The sequence below is a fragment of the Cucurbita moschata genome, unplaced genomic scaffold (genome assembly GCF_002738365.1).
Source record: "Cucurbita moschata cultivar Rifu unplaced genomic scaffold, Cmos_1.0 Cmo_Scf00004, whole genome shotgun sequence".
Lineage (NCBI taxonomy): Eukaryota > Viridiplantae > Streptophyta > Magnoliopsida > Cucurbitales > Cucurbitaceae > Cucurbita > Cucurbita moschata.
Window position 1 is genome coordinate 2,849,526 of NW_019268520.1, and position 19,924 is coordinate 2,869,449.

At 35.6% G+C, this 19,924-nt stretch overlaps 2 protein-coding genes across 3 annotated transcripts; one reads left to right on the top strand and one right to left on the bottom strand.

Annotated features, from left to right (window-relative positions):
- Nucleotides 1-678: 678 nt before the first annotated feature.
- Nucleotides 679-4,782, bottom strand: LOC111442357 (glutathione S-transferase DHAR3, chloroplastic). Of its 2 annotated transcripts, none has more exons than XM_023079736.1 (6): nt 4,406-4,782; nt 3,637-3,727; nt 3,292-3,435; nt 2,441-2,558; nt 1,765-1,905; nt 679-1,034 (listed from the first exon to the last, which is right to left on the bottom strand). In XM_023079736.1, exons 1-6 carry the CDS (start codon nt 4,650-4,652, stop codon nt 945-947), a joined length of 831 nt encoding a protein of 276 aa, XP_022935504.1. In that variant the 5' UTR covers nt 4,653-4,782; the 3' UTR covers nt 679-944. The 2 variants fall into 2 exon arrangements, with proteins under 2 accessions (XP_022935504.1, XP_022935505.1); XM_023079737.1 differs by having other exon boundaries at nt 681-1,031.
- A 4,688-nt stretch (nt 4,783-9,470) lies between these two features.
- LOC111442082 (DELLA protein GAI-like) lies at nt 9,471-11,353 on the top strand. The gene has a single exon (XM_023079347.1). The coding sequence runs from the start codon at nt 9,517-9,519 to the stop codon at nt 11,152-11,154; it is 1,638 nt and encodes a 545-aa protein (XP_022935115.1). The 5' UTR covers nt 9,471-9,516; the 3' UTR covers nt 11,155-11,353.
- Nucleotides 11,354-19,924: the final 8,571 nt, after the last annotated feature.

A 19,924-nucleotide genomic window follows, 5' to 3' on the forward strand; every position in this document is an offset into this window, starting at 1 on the left:
TTTTTTTTTTTTTTTTTTTTTTTTTTTTTTTTTTTTTTTTTTTTTTTTTTTTTTGTAACGTTATTTATTTGAATTATATTTAATTTTGTCACAAATTTTAAACTGAGCTGTTTTCTTTGGAATTGTATAATGTTTTTTATGAAAACTTATAAAGGGCAAAATTGTAATAATATTAGAATTTAATGTCGAAACTCCAAACATATCTACGTTCCCGATAATTTGATGAAATAAAAATTTAAGTAAAAAATTGATACAACTAAGTAAAAATTGATTTTTATTCAATGCTAAAAGTAAAGAATAACAAGACTAGTTCAGACTCGATAATTGAACGAGAACAATGAAAACCTAGGCTTGTGTCGACGTATTAGCCCATCTTGGCTCGACTTCAACTGTGAACAAGAATAGTGACATGACAGTGAAATTCGTAGTCGAGTCCAACACTAACCAGGAAAATTGTTTGCCACAAGAACAATGGAGATTAACAACAACCTATGCCTAAAATTCAAGACTTGATAATCTCGACACTTTCTTATAGGCACAACGATATAATATGTCATGCGGCGTCTGAAGTTACTTTTGAGATTGAAGATCGAAGAAATTTGACATGCCACACAGTCTAATACTCGATATTTAAGTCAAGTACAAGAATAGGGTGGATACAAACAATTTGGGGAATTGTAATTCCACGCAACAAATAACAACAATATATAACATAAACAAATAAAATAACGAACAAACAATCATAAGTCGACCATGCCAAAAGTTAAATTTACAAGATGTATTGGACATAAGCATAGTGTTCTAACATTTCCTACTAAACAGCTTTTGAGTGTGATATGAAGCAGCAGAAAAGCACTCATTTTGATGACTACGGTGCCTGCCTTAGAAGAGATGCAGGGCAGTGGAATCTCATATCAAGACGAATCAGCAGCCTAGAAAAGATATTAACCTAAGACCTTTGGACGCCAACCAGCAATAACATCCTCAGGAAGGGCACGAGTTTTTGCAAATGATTCTCTTGAAAATATGCTCTGCTACAATGTCATAAATCACAATGAATATATCTCAAGCAAGTAATAAAACAAACGAGCAAAGCATCAGTTACATTAGGAAACAAATTCAAGGATAATATTGCATGTTGTTCTAATGGTTAAGGTTTTTCCATGGAGTCCAATCACAATCCTGCACTTCAGACCAAAGTTCTCTATTCAATCATGTTCCCATGAAGTAACGTGGGATGAAAAGATATGAACTTAAATCTTGATCATTTCAATACCATATTGCAAGCTAATAGGCACAACTATTCAACAAACAAGAAGCTAATGGACCTCGTTTTGTGATGCTGTTTACATGGAATCTAGAATTCAGATTTTAGCAGTTGAAAAGTGTTCGGATAATGTATGGCTCCTGTTCTAAATGATACTAAACCAATGAAAATGTATAGCTCCTGTTCTAAATGATACTAAACCAATGAAAATGTATAGCTCCTGTTCTAAATGATACTAAACCAATGATAATGTATAGCTCCTGTTCTAAATGGTACTAAACCAATGATAATGTATAGCTCCTGTTCTAAATGGTACTAAACCAATGATGATGTATATCTCCTGTTCTAAATGATACTAAACCAATGATAATGTATAGCTCCTGTTCTAAATGATAGTAATGCTATATTTTGAAATGTGTTCCGATTAGCTTATAAAATGGCTCTAAACAACAGTGGTCCAACTACGAATCACGGTTCAGCTAAAAGTTCAGTCGTACCTTCATGTAAGACTTAACGTAGGGTAGGCTGTCTGGGACTGACCAGTTCTTATAGTGACCCAATGCAATTTCTAAATGGTACAACTTTGGACCAAGTGACAGGTCTGCTGCAGAAATCTCTTTCCCATTGATAAAAGGGCCCTTTTCAAAAGAGAGAAAATGGTAAGTCACAAAAGAAGATAACATATTTACTCATTTTCATGCATTGCCACTTGTGTTAGGGAGAGATTGGTTATGAAACAGTCTTAAAAGACAATTGAAGCTTGCACTTGAGGCTCGCCTTAGAGCGAAACTCACATTCCTCGAGTCTTATGAGCTTTTTGGATCATATGAAACTTAAGCCCATAAGAACATACACGCTTCAAGTCTTTGTGGATCATGAGAAGAATAACATGAACTTGATATGTTTTTCAAAAATATAAAACTCTCCTATGTACTCAATGCCAATACACCATAAGTGGTTAATTTTGCCCAGTGCTGCTTCTATTATCAAAACATAAATGTTGATGATAAAAATAGAAGAATAAGCTGTTCTTATAAGTAATGATGATAATTACCTTGTAATATTAATCAAGAATGCATTCAACAAGTTTTCTGTAATTCATTCTTGCTCATCCCCTGTTTGGCACGATATTTTCTTTTAAAAGAAACTTACAGAAAAGAAAAAGGGCCTTACATTCTCTTTGATGTGAGAATCGAAAGAACTCAGCTCGCTAAGTAATGCTTGTTCTGTTCCATCATTAGGATCCTTGCTCTTTAGAAAAGCAATAAACGTGGAGAAAATCTTTGATCCTCTGCAGGAAAAATATTATAATAGCTGCCAGTAACTATATATTAATAATTTGATGGAGATGAAATATGAACATGTAACGAACAAAATTCTTGTCCCTCCGTGGACACAAATTAAGAAAAACTCTCACTGAACTCAAATTCGTGAATGCAGAAGTTCTTTACATAAAGGCTTTCAGCTTCATGGCATGTTTTCATCTACCTTTTGTCTTTTAAACTACTAATGATCAACCATAAATCTACAAAAAGAAGAAAGAAAACACATGAAAATGTAAGATTTAGTGCTTTAGTTTTCCTTTTTATTTTGTTTGAATATTGCGACTTTCAAAATATCATCAAGTCTCCCTTACCCTTACAGAACCATAATCTGAACACCGGTTTGCAAGCTGATGAGCATGTTTGGATGAGTATGTTAGGAACCACAAATCTCCACAATGGTATGATATTGTCCACTTTGAGCATAAGCGCTCATGGCTTTGTTTTTAGTTTCCCCAAAATCTCTCATTCCAATGGAGATGTATTCCTTACCTTATAAACCCATGATCAACCCCTTAATTAGCCGACGTGGACTTCTCTCCCAACAATCCTCAACAAAGTAGACACACACTGAGCGCTCATCAGCTAAGGTTTCCATAAGGTAAGTTTATTGTACTTACGTCTAGTAATTGTGTCATATCAATGAATTTACACCCACAAGGAAAATTCAAATTTGAAGCAATTATAGAACATAAAACATACACTGAAGATTTATCGGGAGGGGTCGCTAAAGGTGGGTTTGGGTACTTCTCTTCCAGTGTTTGTGTTATAACATCTGAATCTGCAACCCACTGTTCATCAAATTTAACAACGGGAACTTTCCCCTCTGAACTTATTTCTAAGAACCTGCACTCAAAAGAAGTAATTAAAAAAAAAGGAACAGACAAACAGAGAAAAAATTCAAAGATTTGCACACTTAAAAGGCATAAATATAGAACTTTCTCTGCTTATCAAAAAAGCTTTCTGGGAAATCAAATGGTTCAGATAAAAAAGTTTATACAAAAACTAATCCCTCAGAGAAAGAGAGAGATCAAATTAGATAATCACCATTCTGGCTTGTTTGACAGGTCTACCAACTTTAGGTCATAGGGTAGACGCTTTTCCTCCAAAGTCAGTAATACTCTTTGGCAAAAAGGGCCTGCGAAGAATGAAAAACTTTGATAATTAAGACCAAATTGAGGTTATATATTAGTACATCAAATTCATGCGCTCTACATATGACAGTAGAGCACATGGTGATGGTTTTGAAATGGTTAAAATCACTTCCAAATATGTCTTTAATCATTCAAAATCAATTTAACGTCTATATTTTTTAACGTGATATTCATACCATGAGAGTCCTCAAGAAGAAAGGGTCCAAATACCTTGAATAATTTGAGAATCATCTTTCTCCCTTCTCTTCACTATCAATATATTTCTCCGGTTTCAATCAATGTCACACTCATATGATTCTAAAAGGACCAATTGATTACACAATCTTCGATAATTTTCAAGTTCAGTGGATGGCAACAAAGAGTCGGTCTCATACATTCGTAATTACGAATTATTATAACTTTTGGGAAATGCATTTGATCCTAATTAACTCAATGTTGAGATGCAACTTCATGTTTATCTAATAAGTTATAAAAACCCAAAAGGGTTCGACCCAAGCATGTCCAATTTGTTTGGAGAGACCAATATTTTATCTAATACCCAGAAACAAAAAAGAACCCACGGATGATTTTGTAAAAGAATGAACCAACAGTAGCATAGCCAATCGCTAAATCACAAAAATGAAGAACAGAGAAAAACACAAGAAATGAAAAGAAGAAATTACAGTCGCCGAGCTTGTTGGGAACGGTAATGGAAGCTTTAACACAGGCTTCAAGAGGGCTAACGGACATGGAAACAGAGAGAGCTCGTCTAGCTCCAGAGCGCCTGAAGGAGAAGGAGGAATGGTGAAAATGAGAGAAGGAGCAATTGGAACGACGAAGGGAATTAAAACCCAGATGGTGCTTGATGGAGGAGGAAAGAACAACACAAGCTGCTGGTTGAACTCTGGAGCCCGACATTAGCGTCGCCATTGCAGTGAAATTCTAGCTCTTTCTTAGCTTGGAATTCTCGCAATGGAGAGTGATTTGAATTTTGATAGTGATCGTGTGATAGAGCGAAGGGGGGTTGGAGATGAGGTTTGAATTTCTGCGAATGAACGTTTTTTTTCTTTTTCCAATAATACTTTAATAAATCTTAAATTTATTTATTTTATCTAAATTATTTAAATAATACCAGTAATTTTCAAACCATGTAAATAAATTTTTTATTAGCGTGAGGGTACAAATGGGCCTTTTTCTTCAAGAAAGCCCAAACCCAAGTTCTTCTATTCTTTCCCAAGGCCCATATTAAATTCTCTTTCAAGGCCCATATATAAACATGGGCCTTTCCCCAAGGCCCATGTTTGTTATACACTTTTTATTTTCGAGCATCATTTTTCTCTCAATAAATACTTTAATCCCTTCTAAAATTGGGTTTTTTTTTAATCTATTTATTTCCAATTAAAATATGTAATTTATTTTTAAAAACCAATTTAGTATCGATACTAAATTTAAGATTTATTAATAAACAGGGACTAAATCTAAATAATTAAAATTATAAGGACTAAAATAAAAAATATACACATGGATCAAAATTCAATTTTAACCTAAAAATGAAAAATAAATGATTTCTTAAACTCCATCTTTAATAATTTCACAAATTTTTAAATAATTGTATCTTCATAATTTGAATTCTTATTGGTTAAAGGTTTTATATTTATTTTAATATGTTTTTTTTTTTTTTGATGATAAATATAGTGTGAGGGTACAAATGGGCTTTTCCTCAAGAAAGCCCAAGCCCAAATTCTTTTATTCTTTCCCAAGGCCCATATTAAACATGGGCCTTTTTCCCAAGGCCCATGTTTGTTTTACAGTTTTTTATATTTTCGGACATCATTTCTTTTTTCTTTCTCGATAAATATTTTATACCCTTCTAAAATTGGCTTTTTTTTCTTAGGTGATTTGGTCGGAAATTTTGTTGGATAAAACGAAGATAAGCAAGCTAAACTCATGCTCGTTATGTTTTGGATGAAAGTCCGATCATAGGTTTATAAGGAATACTCTCTCTATTGGTATGAGACCTTTTGGAGAAGCCCTAAGCAAAGGCACGAGAACTTATGCTCAAAGTGGACAATATCATACCATTGTGGAGAGTCGTGTTCGTCTAACATGGTATCAGAGTCATACTCTAAACCCATGTCAATAGAATCCTCAAACATCGAACAAAGGACTCCAAAAAAAAAAGAAGTCGAGCCTCGATTAAGGGCAGGTGTACTTTGTTCGAGGGGAGATGTTGGATGAAAGTCCAATCATCGACTTATAAAGAATACTCTCTCCATTAATACGAGACATTTTGGAGAAGTCCAAAGCAAAGCCATGAGAGCTTATGCTCAAAGTGGACAATATCGTAATATTGTGGAGAGTCGTGTTCATCTAACACGTTATACCGTTTTTATATTTCTCAGCATAATTTTTTTCTAACGACAAATATTTTTTTTACCCTTCTAAAATTGGAAATTTTCAATTTATTTATTCCGAATTATAATACAACCGAACTGGAACCGTTATTTATTATAATACCCAGTTATAATGGAAACGGTTAACTGGGAACCGTTATAATACCCAACTAAACCAAACTGGGAATCCAATTATAATACAACCGAATCGAGAACCGTTATTTATTTACTCTTCGAATATAATAACTAAAATTAAAAATCTAGTTCAACTGATTCTAAATCGTACTATAACTATAAACTTTGTCAACATCAACATAGCTCAATAGTACACATGATATAATACATTTAAGGTAGTAAACCGTAATTTATTTTTGAAGTAAATATAAAGTTGAAAAAAAAAAAAAAAAAGTAAAAGCCATTATTTATGGCATGCGTTTGAGTTGCCACTTTTCCATTACACGAGATAAACTGAGTATAGGCGTATATATCATGTATGATCCTAAAAGAATTCACATGGAAAAGCATGTGAGAAAGTGATGACAAAACCCTAAAAGACTTCACATGTCAAAGCATGTGGGAAACTGATGAATTAACCATTCAACCCCTAAAACACTCTAACTCCTTGCTTATTTCATGCCCTTTTACAAGCCTGTTTCAACATATTGCCAATTTAGGCTATCAAAATTTTATGATTTTATTTATATAATTCTAAATTTTAAATTGGGATTATAATCTGTGTTGTCAAGTGTCGTATCTCACACCGATGGTAGAGAGGAACGAGTATCAGCAAGAACGTTACTCAACAAAGGGTGAATTGTGAGATCTCGCATCGATTAGAGAGAGGAACGAGTATCAGCTAGAACGCTAGGCTCTAAAGAAGGATGGATTGTGAGATCCCACATTAGTTGGGGACGTGAACGGAGCATTATCCTCTCTATAACAGAAGTGTTTTAAAAAACTTTGAGAGAAAGTACGAGACAAAAAATTCAAAGAGAACAATATATTATAGTCGTACATTTTATTATTTAAAAAATAAAATAAACAAATAACGGCTTAAAAAGGAAATTTTAGTTTTCATTAATTTTTTTAATTAAGAACAAACTTAATTTTAATTAATTATGTTAATATTTGATTGATGTGGTAGCTTTGATTTGATGCCCATCTCCCATCGCCGTTCACCACGTTGGTGAATGTTTATTAAAAATTTAAAATTAAACATCAATTTAATTTATAAATGAATTATTTATATTTAATATCATAAATGAATTATTATTATTTTAATATCATATTGATTTATATTTAAAATATAAAATCAACCATTAAAATGACTTTTAAAAAAGGTTTCATATTTTAATTATTTTTCTTTCTAATTTAATTTAATTTAGTTTGTTTAGAATTTGTTAGGGTTCATTTTAATAATGACGTGGCATTTTAAAACAATTAATTTTTAGGTATTTTATATAACTAATCCTTCAATGAACGCGATATTTTCAACCATTTACAATATTGATGATATTTTTAATTTTTTTAATTATCTATTACGTGTTTGGATATTCCAAATTACGATAAATAAATTATTATAAAATAATATAATTTCTCAATAACACTCTTTACCGTTCATGAGATAAATTTTAACTTTTTACCTTCTAAAATAGGTAAATTCTAATGATTTATTTTTAATTTATGGGGTTATTAATAAAAAATTTCTGAAGTCAATGAAAGAAAAATAACTAGAAGATCTAAAGAGAACATGAATTTGGATGAGTGGATGAGAGACACGTAACGTTTAGAAAGCGGAATTTGATGAAAGTTTTCGGGAGAGAGAAGAAAGAAACAAAATCTAAAACGAAGAATTTAAAGAGACGACCAAGAGAGTAACGATAATTTAGGTATTATTATAATACGAGTCACGACAAAAAGAATGATCGATCTCATAAGTGCCGAGCATGAGGGAATGCTAGACGTTTGGTATGATCGATCTCATTAATGCCGAGCGTGGGAAAACGCTACACGCTTGGTATGATCGATCTCATTAATGCCGAATGTGCGGGAACGCTACACGTTAGGTACTTACTCCACCGACCAAAATAACTAAAATTTAACGAACCCAACAAAAAAGTTACTTGAAATATACTTACGTAACGGAAGTAAGTAGGGGACAATCTTAAACTCTCCGAAAACCATTTTAAAAATTTAAATAATAAAATAAACCATTTTTTAAATCTTTTAATTTTATATAGAATATATTACCTGTATTTAATAAACTAGAAAATTTAAATTTTAAATATCTATTTTCTAATAAATTAAAAATTGCAAGAGATTTTTGAGATGGAAACAAATTAACAAATAATAATAATAATTAAAGAAAAAAAAAAGTATAAAGCTCGGCACATGTAATGGGCGTTTACAAAAGGGAGTGGCCGTTATACACAATATGAGGGCGAAATTTAGGTGCGTGGGTCCACGCGTTAGCAAATGAGAAAAAAAAAGAAAAAAGAAAAAACCAGAATTAATTGTTGGAAAAAAATAAAAATAAAATTAAGAGCGGGACCCACCTGGTTATTTGCATGAGGCGCGTGAGAGAAGACACCTAATATAAAGGAGCGTGAAAGTCACGGTTGAGCCACGTGGTGTATTAGAGAAAGCCTCTAAGGTTGTTTCTAAAGGAGGAGCTTGTAGGACACATGCCCTTTGATCCCCCGACCCGGATTCTGTTTTAATTCCCACGCGACTCCCCTCACGCGTGCTCTCCACGTCCATTAATATTCTTATTCAATAATTTTAAATGTAGTTTGTAACAAAAAAAAATCAATAAATAGTATTTCGAATGCTTTTGTTAAATTAAAATGCGTGAAATATTAATTAAAAAAGAGAGAGAGAGAGAGTTACAGGAGAGTGTGAAACACGCGCCGTAGAAAGAAGGTTGGATAAGAAAAAAAATAGGGGAAGAGTGGGGCCCAGAGGCTACACAATCCCTGGATCCCAAAAGCCCGAGAATCGGAAATGGTGTACGGGCAGCTGACCGGTCAGTAAGTGGTCAGTCATGAGGATATGGATGAGCATTAGTAGCACTTTACGCAATTAAAATTCACAAATTAAAATTTAATTATAATGTTAATTAATAATATTTTTATAGGACATTCAAATTTAATTAAATAGAATTATATATATAAATATAAAATATTAAAGGAATTATTAGAAAGAAATTATATTAAAATGGATAAATAGATACAGTTGAGTTGTTTTATATTATTTTAATGATAAATCATTTGAGTAATTAATTAATTAATTTCTTACTTTTATAACTAACGAACAAAGGAGAACGAAAATAATAATTAAAATAATTAAAATTCTACAACAACCTTTACACCCGAACTCTACAAAGCAACCCACCCACCACTATGAAGCAAGACAACACTCATCAATCCCCAAACCCCGCCGCCGCCGAGACCGAGAAATTGGCGGTCGGTGACCAGGACGAAGACAAGCTTCTAGCTGCTCTAGGCTATAATGTCCGGTCGTCGGACATGTCTGATGTAGCTCTGAAAATAGAACAGCTTGAAATGGTGATGGGTTTATCCGAACATGATGGAATTTCTCATCTCTCTTCCAATACAATCCATTATAATCCCTCCGATATGTCTTCTTGGATTGAAACCATGATTGAGGAACTCAATAACCCTGTTCATGCCGGAGATGAATCCATTCCCGCCATCGCCACCACTGCCGCCTTCACCGATGACTCTGAGTACGATCTTCGAGTAATTCCGGGCATTGCCGCTTTCCCTCAACTTAATTCCACCAGCACCAGACAGCGATATAAGAACTCCGATTGCGAATCGGTTCTTGTTAAGGCACCGTCGTTCTCGGAGCCGTCGCGCTCGGTGGTTCTGGTGGATTCTGCTGAGACCGGCGTCCATTTGGTCCATAGCCTCCTTGCCTGCGCCGATGCCGTCAGTAAAAACAACCTTAACCTCGCCGAAGCTATACTCAAACATATCAAAATCCTCGTCGACGTTCAGACCGGCGCTGTAAGAAAAGTCGCCGGGTTTTTCGCCCAAGCCCTGACTTACCGGATTTACCGATTCTACCCATTGAAGCCCTTCGATTGTTCATCTTCATACACCGATCAACTCCAAATCCATTTCTATGAATCTTGCCCTTATCTGAAATTTGCCCATTTCACTGCCAATCAAGCCATTCTGGAATCCATCGGATTATCCGGTTCTGTCCACGTCATCGATTTCAACCTCCAGCAAGGTCTCCAATGGCCGCCGTTGATTCAGGCCCTCGCACTCCGTCCAGGTGGACCTCCGGCGTTTTATCTCACTGGAATCAGCTCCCCGCCGGGCGACGGATTACAGAAAGCGGGTACGAAATTGGCCAATTTCGCGGAGAAATTCGGCGTTAAATTCGAATTCCGTGGTTTCTACTGTAAAAATTTCGGCGATCTCGAACCGTTCATGCTCGATTTAGAAGCGGAAACCGTGGCTATAAATTCCATTTTCGAGCTCCACCGGCTACTGGCTTATCCAGGCGCGATTCAAAAAGCTCTAACCACAATCAAAGCTCTGAACCCGAAAATCATCACTCTGGTGGAGCAGGTCGCGAACCACAATGGGCCATCGTTCATGGAACGATTCACAGAAGCACTACACTATTACTCGAGCTTATTCGATGCGCTTGAAGAAGCGTCGGCCGTTGGGTCGTTGGATGTGGTGAGGTCGGAGGAGTATTTAGGGAGACAAATCTGCAACGTGGTGGGATGTGAAGGTACCGATCGGGTCGAGCGGCATGAAACGGTGGCGCAGTGGCTGAGCCGAATGCAGTCGAGTGGGTTCGAGATGATTCATCTGGGTTCAAACGCGTTCAAGCAGGCGAATACTCTGCTGTCGGCTCTGTTCCATGGAAGAAACGGGTACAAAGTTGAAGAGAATAACGGGAGTTTGACGTTGGGTTGGCACACTCGCCCGCTCATCGCCACCTCTGCCTGGACTGTCCCCGTCGCCAGCGGCAGCGGCACCGGCGGGCCGAAGTGAGTCGACTCGGCCGCGTTCGGTGTCGGAATCCCTATATGGAGAGTGAAATAGAAAGTGGTGGCCTTGTGTAATTCTTCCTTAGCCGTTTTATTACTTTTTTTTATGTGTTTATTTACTGTTTTGCCCCCATAGATACACAGGAAAAATAAGCTAAGGAAGCTCTCCAGCATATAATATTTACCCTTTAAAGTCTTTTTCTCAAGCTCCAAAACCTTATTTTAAACCCTAAACCCTAAACCCTAGTATCTCTTTTTAACGTACCAAAATGACCATTAAAAGAATCACGAGGCAATGCTTTAACGTTGTTAGTACTACAATTTACAAACAGAACAAAAAAAAAACTCGTGCCGTTGCATCAAAATTTAACTTCTCAAACATGTTATTAACATTGTTTTATTAATATGGTTGTAACATCATAGCAGTGTCGTAAAATACATAGATATGTACGTAAAATTAGCAAACTTTCGAATGTTAACTTGATACGTTAAATTTTTGTTACTCCACTAGTAAATGAGATATAATATTTAATTTTATATTTAATACATTAATTATTTTTATAAAAAAAAATTCAAATATTTAAGGGTTTTAATAATGCTATTTTCTTTTAAAAATTTAGGTGAGATGAAAATATATTATTGTGCCAATTTATACAACTGTATAAGTTTGAGCCCAATATTTTGAAATTGGACCTTAATGGGCCGGGCTTAACAAACGGCACTTAAAGGCCCAAATCAAAGCGTGTGGGACTTGGAGATCCATTACGATGGTTCCTCCACTTTTTATTTTTAATTTTTTTTAGTAACACAAAATTTGATTGCATTTAAAAATATAAAATCAATTATTTAAATTAATTTAAAATCATTATTGGTAATTTTTTAAAAATAGGAATAAAATAATTTTAACCGGTTCAAAATCACTTTAAATACGTCCTCAATTATATATGTTACATTGGTCCATATTTAAAAGTATTGAAATGTTATATATCTATAATTATATTTTTATTAAAAAAAAACTAATTTTTCGTGCTATAAAAAAAAATTAATTCGAGTTATTTCAACTTATTTTGAGCTTTATTGCTCTCATTTTTTGTTCTTAGTATTCTAAATTTCTAGTAGATCCAAGTTTCCAAATCTTTCCTTATCCAAATGTTTTCTGTTCACAAATTTTATTGGTCATTCTATTTTTAATCAATTCATATTTAGCTACTGATATAAATTTAATCTAATATTATTAATCTGACATGATTTACTAGAATTCGTATAAATGATTAACATTTACTTCCTAACTCAACTAAACTATCGTAATAATTTACTGAAGATCTAATAAAGATTTAATATATATGATCTTTCACGTAAATCTCGATGAATCTCAACAATCATTCTCAAATAAATCTGATGATAGTTGTTTTCCTGAAAGTGGAGGAGAGATAAATGTGAAAAAAAAATGAGATAAAAAATAATTGAAAGCTTTATTTAGAAAGTTTCACAAGGAATGGATGATTTTGTAAGTTGGTGGTGGTTGGCAGAGTTATTTAAAGGAAATTTTTTTTTATTTATTAAATATCAATTTAAGTATAACTCAATATACTAACGAATTAAAGGTTTAAATCTCTCATTTATATGTTTTTAAAATTTATTGTGTATATAAAAAATAAGATTATTGTTATCATTTATTTTATTTTATAAATACATTCAAAAAGCAATTATGTAATCAATTTTGGATAATTTAGGCTTTTAGTTTTGAAAGTGTATGTACATGACGTGGCATTGGAATATGACTAAGGACTTGTTAAAAAATGCGTGGATAAAGTTACACGTAATGTCCAATCACACGTCAGCTAACTTTAGTTTAATTATAAAAAAAACAAAATTGATTTATTTTTAAGGAAGTTTATTTTTTTATTTTTTATTTTAGTTTAAAATTGATAGGTTCAGATCTGCTGTGGGGCCCCACATTCAAATAGAATGATCCAACAAAACGGAACCAACTCAACTCCGTGCACCGACTTCCTTTAATAATAACGGCGTTATCTGTCCGTCCAAGTTTCCTCGCTGGACGTGACAAAAGTCAAAAACACCGCCAGCAAAACAATAAAACTAAATTCCCTTCATTTTCTCGCGATAAATTTAGATTTTAATTTCTCAAGATATTTTCAAGTTAAAAAAAAAAAAAAATACTTAAACTTGAAGATATTGTCGACCACATCTGTAATTGGATTCAGTATTTTGGTATGCACTCTGCCTAAGTCATCAACATAGAATTGGTCAAAGTAAAGCATGTTCAACCATGAAGTTCTTATAATTGAACCACTAAAAAGGAAGGTGTGCCTCATTCGGATATAATCTCGGTTCATTTATGTACCTCACCCTTATTCAGATGTCACATATTATATGCTACCGAGGAGAGGAATCTCTCAAGTGATGGGTTGTGCTTGGGTTTGGGTGACGAAGAACAAATTCCAATTCCTTCACCTTTATATTATTCTTCCAAGTCGATAAGAGAATTAGGCATCTTCTTTGTCTCGGGATATCCCTTTCCCTTTATCCAAAATATATTCACGTACAATAATTCTATATAGTTTAGGTTGCATGTTTAGAATCATTTAAGAATGACATGAAAAACAAGGTTGAAGATTTCTTAATAAGGTATCAGAGAGCGAACGGGAAAACCTAATCAATAATGAATTTAACAAATTTTGGGCTGAGATGGATATTCGAACTTCTAACCTCTTGGTCGATGATATATGTCTCGAGTTATATACTCAAGTGGGTAATTAGGGTTGTCTTCGTTGAAACATTAACGGTATCTTATTCCTTTGTCAAGTTATCAACTTTTTAGATTATTGGCATCGATTCTTTACACGGTTTTAGGATTTTGTATAATATATATAAATTTTGTCAATAATTTATCCGATATCCCTTCTCTAAAGGTACTTTCCATGTGAGATTCTTTGATTTTGTTAGCATATGAAGAAATTGAATATAAAAGATAATTTGACTTTTTGAAATCTTAAACTAAAATTTAAGAATAATCTAAATTTTAATAAATATGTTTAATATGCCTTTTTGAAAAAAAATAATATTTTAAATAAAAGTACTTATTATATAATCACTCGAGAAAGAAAATTAAAGTGTTTTTTTCCCCCTAAAATACATTTAAGTGCTTTTTTTAATAGAATTTAAAAGCCAAATTTATTAAAAAATAAATAATTTTTTTTTAATCTTTTAATAGATATATGTTAATTTGTAATAGGTGAGAAATAATTTAATTTTTTTATATAATTTCTGTCATTTTATAAATTTAGTTCATGTAACGCCCGCTCATCGTCAACGCGATTAACAGGGGTTACCACCATCAACGACAACATACTCTAACACCCAATCATAATCTCAACATATTTAAAAAAAAACATTCAGTAAAACATTTAAAACCAATGCTATTTAAACTTAAATCAACCGAAGTAAATTCTTGACAGCGAAAACATAAACAGACACAGACATGGATTCCCAGTAGTCTTCAGTCCGCTGGTCTCGTCCTCGGTTGGCCTGCATCAACTAAATCTGGAAAGAAAAGTTATAATAATTTTGATGAGTAATTAGATTACTCAGTAAGTAGCTAGCTTATCATTCAAGAGTTCATAACTAATCTTTCCAGGTGTTTTTAGGTTTTGTTCATCTTTGACTCCTAGTTCTCTTACTAGGGTCATCTGTGCGTTAATGAGGTATCTCAGCTACCTCCAGCTAGGTTACTGACTCTCTCTCGATATGCTTATCTAGAATTTTCGGACTCGTATGTAAGACTCGCTCTCGGTCAAATACGGTCCGTCTACTAATTGCTCTGGCGGCCTGTTTATCTCATATACCAACGGTCAGGAGTACTCATGCTCCCTGACTTAGCACACAGCGCGTTGGCCAGGAACTCCGCGGGAATTAGTAGACTATCATACTCAGTAAATAAGCCATAGCTCAACCACCAATAAGCATATCTAGAATCATAACCTTTCCATTAACATGCATAACAGACTCACAGTTACTGCATGCTTCCATACATATATCATGATCAACACGTAGAACATTCTGAAAATCATTTATATCACGCTTACAACACAGGCAAGCAGTCACAATATACGATAACACTAAATATCATCAAAGTTCATCATAACTTATTATGCTCTTAATCAGGTAAACAACATACTCACATGTTGTAAAACAAGTTAAGAACTAGTTCAAAGGTCGATACGCTACTTACTTGGTTTCGAACCCCTTTTTCCTCCTTGAATGTACGTTTAATAGTACTTCAACACAATTCCTTCCTATTAGACCTATATTTTATCAATTTCAACATAAATATAGATCAATTTTGGTAGGACAGGTCAAAAGGAGTCGAACGGGACAAACCGAGAGCCGAATTACCTTCTCACGCGCCCTCACGCGCCAATACAAGGTCGGAGGTTTTGCTTTCTCACGCGCCGATCCGCGCACAGTCGCACCTCCACTCGCAGCCTTCCCACGCGCCTCGCGTGTCCTTCACGCGCTCGTCTTCAACCTCTCCTCCCTGAAATTTTTCCCAATCTTTTCCTTTAATACCCGTTGTGTCCCGAAGCAAAAATTCCATTTCTACAGCTCGAATTTCGTTCTGATTTCTTCTACAACTTTATAGATCTTCTAACTACGGTTCTAACCAGCCTTATCTCATAACTTATTATGCAGTATAACTCAAGATATCGAGATTTAAAGGTTCGGTGATGTGGGTTTTTTCGTTACCTTCGAATTACCGTCCGCTTCAGCTCGGGGCCGTATCCTTTCCTCAAAAGATTCCTCAGCAACAACCCCTCTTCCTTTACCCTCGATTGATGTCCAATTTTAAGCAACCAAAAACTCGGATTCTCCAAAATTTCCTCCTCTGTTTACTGGGTTTCTTTCCAACTCCATTCTTCGTTTTTTCTTCTCTTTTTAAAGCCTAATCAGGCTCTAATACGCTACCACCTCCCCTAATCACCCACTCATCCCTCTCACACCTCCAGCTACGCGTCCACCGTCCCTCTTCCTCCTTTACAGCAGCTGCTTGACGCAGCTGCTTCGTTTCCGTCGACTTTTCGTTTTTTTTTTTTTTTTTTTTTTTTTTTTAATTTAATTTAACTATTTATTTATTATTATTATTATTATTATTATCATTATTATTAAACACACAACACATACACACAAAATATATTTTATAATCATTTTGGGTTATTACAATTCTACCCTCCTTTTAAGAACTTTCGTCCTCGAAAGTTTACAATTCCCTAAACAAGTATGGATAATCTCGTTTAAACTCCTCTTCTCTTTCCCAAGTAGCTTCATTCACTTGCTGATTCTTCCATAAAATTTTAACAAAGGGGATATCTCTGCTACGCAAAGATCTCACTTCCCGTGCTAAGATTTTCATGGGCTGTTCTTCGTAGCTTAAATCTTCCTTTAACTCTAAATCTTCATAACGAAGAATATGCCTAGGGTCTGCAACATACCTCCTCAGCATCGAAACATGAAAAACATTATGTACAGCATCCAACGCTGGTGGTAATGTCAATCTATAGGCTACTGGGCCAACTCTTTCGAGGATCTCAAAAGGTCCTATAAAACGTGGACTGAGCTTCCCCTTTCTACCAAATCGCAAAACACCACGAACTGGTGCAATCTTCAGGAACACATGATCCCCTACCTCAAACTCTAGATCCTTCCTTCTGATATCTGCATAACTCTTCTGACGACTTTGGGCGGTCAAAATTCTCTTCTTAATCTTCTGAATCGCCTCATTGGTCGTTCGTAGCAAATCTGGACCTAATAGCGGTTTACTACCTACCTCCTCCCAATAAATTGGAGTTCGACACCTCCGTCCATAAAGTGCTTCAAAAGGAGCCATCTGGATAGTTGCCTGATAACTATTATTATAGGCAAATTCCACCAAATATAGGTAGGTGTCCCAACTGCCAGCAAAATCAAGTACACATGCACGCAACATGTCCTCCAGAATTTGATTTAATCTCTCTGTCTGTCCATCAGTCTGAGGATGGAACGCTGTACTAAACTTCAGTTGTGTACCAAGGGCTTCCTGAAGACTCTTCCAGAATCGAGAAGTAAACCGCGTATCCCTATCTGATACCACAGAAACTGGTACACCATGCAACCTTACAATCTCCTTTAAATACAATTGTGCCCACTTGTCAACCGAATATGTAGACTTGCCTGGTATAAAATGGGCTGTTTTAGTTAATCTATCCACAATGACCCATATAACTGTAAACCCTAACTGGGTTCTCGGTAGTCCTGTAATGAAATCCATAGTCACTTCTTCCCACTTCCACTGAGGCACATTTAAAGGTTGCAATAATCCAGCTGGTTTCTGTCTAGGTGCTTTAACTTGTTGACAAGTTAAACACCTACTCACACATTCAGCAACATCTTTCTTCATCCCAGGCCACCAAAAGCATGTTTTCAAATCTTGATACATCTTTGTGGCACCTGGATGCACAGTATAGGGCGACTCATGCGCCTCAGATAGAATCTTCCTCTTGATCTCTACATCACACAAGTTCGGTTCTGCCACTTCAAACATCCATCACCTGTTATCCAAAAATCCTTGATTTGTTCAGTCTCAAGTTGCCTCACAACTTTTGAAAAAATAAGGGTCCCTTTGCTGACCCCGAATAATTTGTTCCTGCAACGTCGGACAAATAGTCATAAGAGCTAGCTGAGCTGCCGCTTTCCTGACCAAGACAGCTATCTGGTCTCGTTCAAAGTCCATCTAAATGTGGTGTTGTCTCGTTAGCATTGCAGATGAGTGAGCTGTCTTACGACTCAAGGCATCAGCTACCACATTAGCTTTACCAGGATGATGTAGGATCTCCACATCATAATCTTTTACCAACTCCAACCACCGACGTTGCCTCATGTTGAGCTCTTTCTGGGTGAACAGATATTTAAGACTCTTATGATCAGTATATACTTGTATCCTCTCACCATACAAATAATGTCTCCATATCTTCAGAGCAAACACCACATTACCAAGCTCGGCTCCAATCAAATTTCTTCCCTTTTCGGGTTAACTGAGTCAGTGGTGCAGCAATCCTTGCAAAGTCTTTAATAAAGCGCCTGAAATATCCGACTAAACCCAGAAAACTTCTCACCTCAATAACTGTAGTTGGTCGAACCCAACCTATAACTGCCTCCACCTTTGCTGGATCAACAGTTATACCATCCTTGGATACCACATGACCAAGGAATACTACCTTTTGAAGCCAAAATTCACATTTTGAGAACTTGGCATATAATCTTTGTTTACGCAGAACCAACAAAACCTTCCTCAAATGTTCTGCATGTTCATCGTTTGTCTTGGAATAAACCAAGATATCATCAATAAACACAATGACAAAAGAATCCAGAAAATCCTGGAATATCCGATTCATCAGCTCCATAAACACTGCAGGGGCATTAGTCAAGCCAAAGGACATCACAACAAACTCATAATGCCCATACCGAGTACGAAAAGCTGTCTTCGGTATGTCATCTTCTTTGACTCTTATCTGGTGATAACCAGAACGAAGATCAATCTTCGAAAATACCGCTGCCCCTTGAAGCTGGTCAAACAAGTCATCAATTCGCGGCAAGGGATACTTATTTTTAATGGTCACCTTATTCAGCTCCCTATAATCAATACAGAGACGGAGTGTACTGTCCTTCTTCTTCACAAACAACACGAGCTCCCCACGGTGACACACTAGGTCGTATGAACCCCTAGTTCAACAATTCTTGCAGTTGCAATTTCAACTCTTTCAATTCCGTGGGGGCCATCCTATAAGGAGCTTTAGAGTTAAGTGTCATCCCCGGTTCAAGTTCAATGTCAAGGTTGACTTCCCGCTTTGGTGGCAAACCAGGCATCTCATCCAGGAAGACATCCAGGAACTCATTCAATACAGGTACAACTGATACATCTGTATCAACTCGTCTCACTTTTGCCACACTAGCCAGGAACGCCACAACATCATGCCTAATCAACTTTCTAGCCTTTAGAGCAATTATTGTCTTGGAAACACTTCCCGGCTTCGTAACCTGAAACCGGACGCTCTTTCCCATCAGGAGGTGAAACTATCTCCTTCTTATAACAATCGATACTGGCATGATGATCATATAGCCAATCCATGCCCGAAATAATGTCATAATCATAGATATCTAGCACCATTAACAACACATCTAATGGTTAGCCAGATACTTCTACTTTATCTCATTTCACCTTTTCACGAGTCATCAATGGCTCCGGAAGGTGTAGAGACCAAAACCTCATAACCTAAAGGCTCTACTTGAATTCAGGCTTAACGAACAACGATATCAAAGGAATGCGTTGAGCCCGAATCAAATATAGAATAAGAGAAGTAGCTATAAATAGGTAAAGTACCTGTCACCACCGAGCTGGCATTCTCCGCTACCTTGCTCGTCGTGGCAAAGGCTTTACCTCGAGACTGAGGCTATCCTCCAGCACTCGACTGACCTCCTTCTCCTCCTAGAGCCTCTCGCACATACCATACTAGGATTTTTTTGCATTACGACACTCTGGCAAGATGGTCGCTCTTACCACAATTATAACATGTCTTGTTTACGGCAGTACAGGGTCCCTCATGCATCAATCCACATTTTTCACATGTTGCCTTCCTATCACCTAAAGAAGACCGATGATCTACTTGTCGTAGTACTGCCTGCTGTCGCAACTTGAGAATATCTAAGTGAATTTTTTTTTT